Consider the following 1,389-nt stretch of genomic DNA (forward strand, 5'->3'; position numbering starts at 1 on the left):
CATTGGTGGCACTGCATTTATAAACACAGCAGTATTTCGGCATTATATATCAGTATATGTTACTAGATATTTTATTTCCATTCCTAATTCTGTTATTGATGAAGAAATAAACATTTAACTGTAATCTTGTCGTTTTTATACGGTCTATACGGCTATAGTAATACATCGTAGTGCCAACTAGGCTTAGGTAAATGCAGCGTCCTCCGTTGCTGCGCCGTATCCATGGCCATTGTCTCTCGACCAATCAGCGTAAGGTTAGGTTTACGGCCGTATAGCATCAAGTAACCAATACGACGATATCATCACCACGAAAATCTGCATTCAGATCTATACGCGCTAGCATGTCCGAATTCGTATCTGATTTCGATGCGGTTGATACAGCCAAGGTATATAGCACATCAAGACTATCCGGGATAGCAGATCAGCAGAGTCAAGTCATCAAGGATTTACTGAAGAGATTCAAGAATGTCGATGACGCATTGTACGGCAGCCTTCTGGATATTGGATGCGGTGCAGGGAATGTAACGAGAATACTAGCAACGTTCTTCGAAGAAAGCATCGGCGTGGATATAAGTGGAAGTCAAATATCCCTGGCACGTAACGTCGCTGGTCCTCATCGAATTACCTTCAAAGCTGGAGTCGCTGAATCATTACCTGTTGCGGATGGCACCATCGATGTGGTTACTGCCGTATTGGCGTTGCATTTCATCAAATGCGACGAGTTTCTCATTGAATGCGCGCGAGTACTCAAACCCGGAGGTATCGCATTATTTTACGTTGAGCTTCTGTCAAGAGTACTTGTCCGAGGAAGCGATACTATTACAGATACCGCACCACTAGTAAACCAGATGAACGACAAGCTATCGGAGTTAGCTAAAAGGTTAAAACATCCTCAGCGACATGTGTTAGACTGTTATGAAGCACTGTACAACGACATGAAGTGGCCCGGCAAACAGCGAGTCGAAACGGAGATAGAGAATACTTCGAGTCTTGCCGACTTTCGTCGATATTGCTTGTCAGTTCCGTTTTGTCGAAGACTTGGCAACACGGAAGAAAATCCGGTGATAGAATTCGTGGAATCTGTGAAGAGATTGTGCTCGATGGAAAATACAAAGGAAGAAGATATAGAAGTCCGTGTACGCTATAGAGCAGTTACGATTGTGCTATTGAAATAAATTCTCATGCTCTCTGCATTATTAAATAACTGAAGACAGACTATTCCCCGATTGTTACATCGCTTTGTGCGTTGTGTGTCGCATTTTACATTGTGTATTGCTTCCGCGGATGAAAATAACAAAAACCGCTGATTATAATCATATTAACAAATATTAATATGATGACTATAAAACTCTTTTAGGGTTACCATTAGGGATGGTGCAAACCCCTGAA

The 1,389-nt window shown here is 42.1% G+C and overlaps 1 protein-coding gene across 1 annotated transcript; it reads left to right on the plus strand.

Moving 5' to 3' along the window:
* Positions 1-341: 341 nt before the first annotated feature.
* LOC145458728 (ubiquinone biosynthesis O-methyltransferase-like) lies at positions 342-1,175 on the plus strand. Its single transcript, XM_080337185.1, has one exon. It carries the CDS (start codon positions 342-344, stop codon positions 1,173-1,175), a length of 834 nt encoding a protein of 277 aa, XP_080193311.1.
* Positions 1,176-1,389: the final 214 nt, after the last annotated feature.

The sequence above is a fragment of the Botryllus schlosseri genome, chromosome 16 (genome assembly GCF_051294905.1).
Source record: "Botryllus schlosseri isolate E-star chromosome 16, Bs_hap1, whole genome shotgun sequence".
Lineage (NCBI taxonomy): Eukaryota > Metazoa > Chordata > Ascidiacea > Stolidobranchia > Styelidae > Botryllus > Botryllus schlosseri.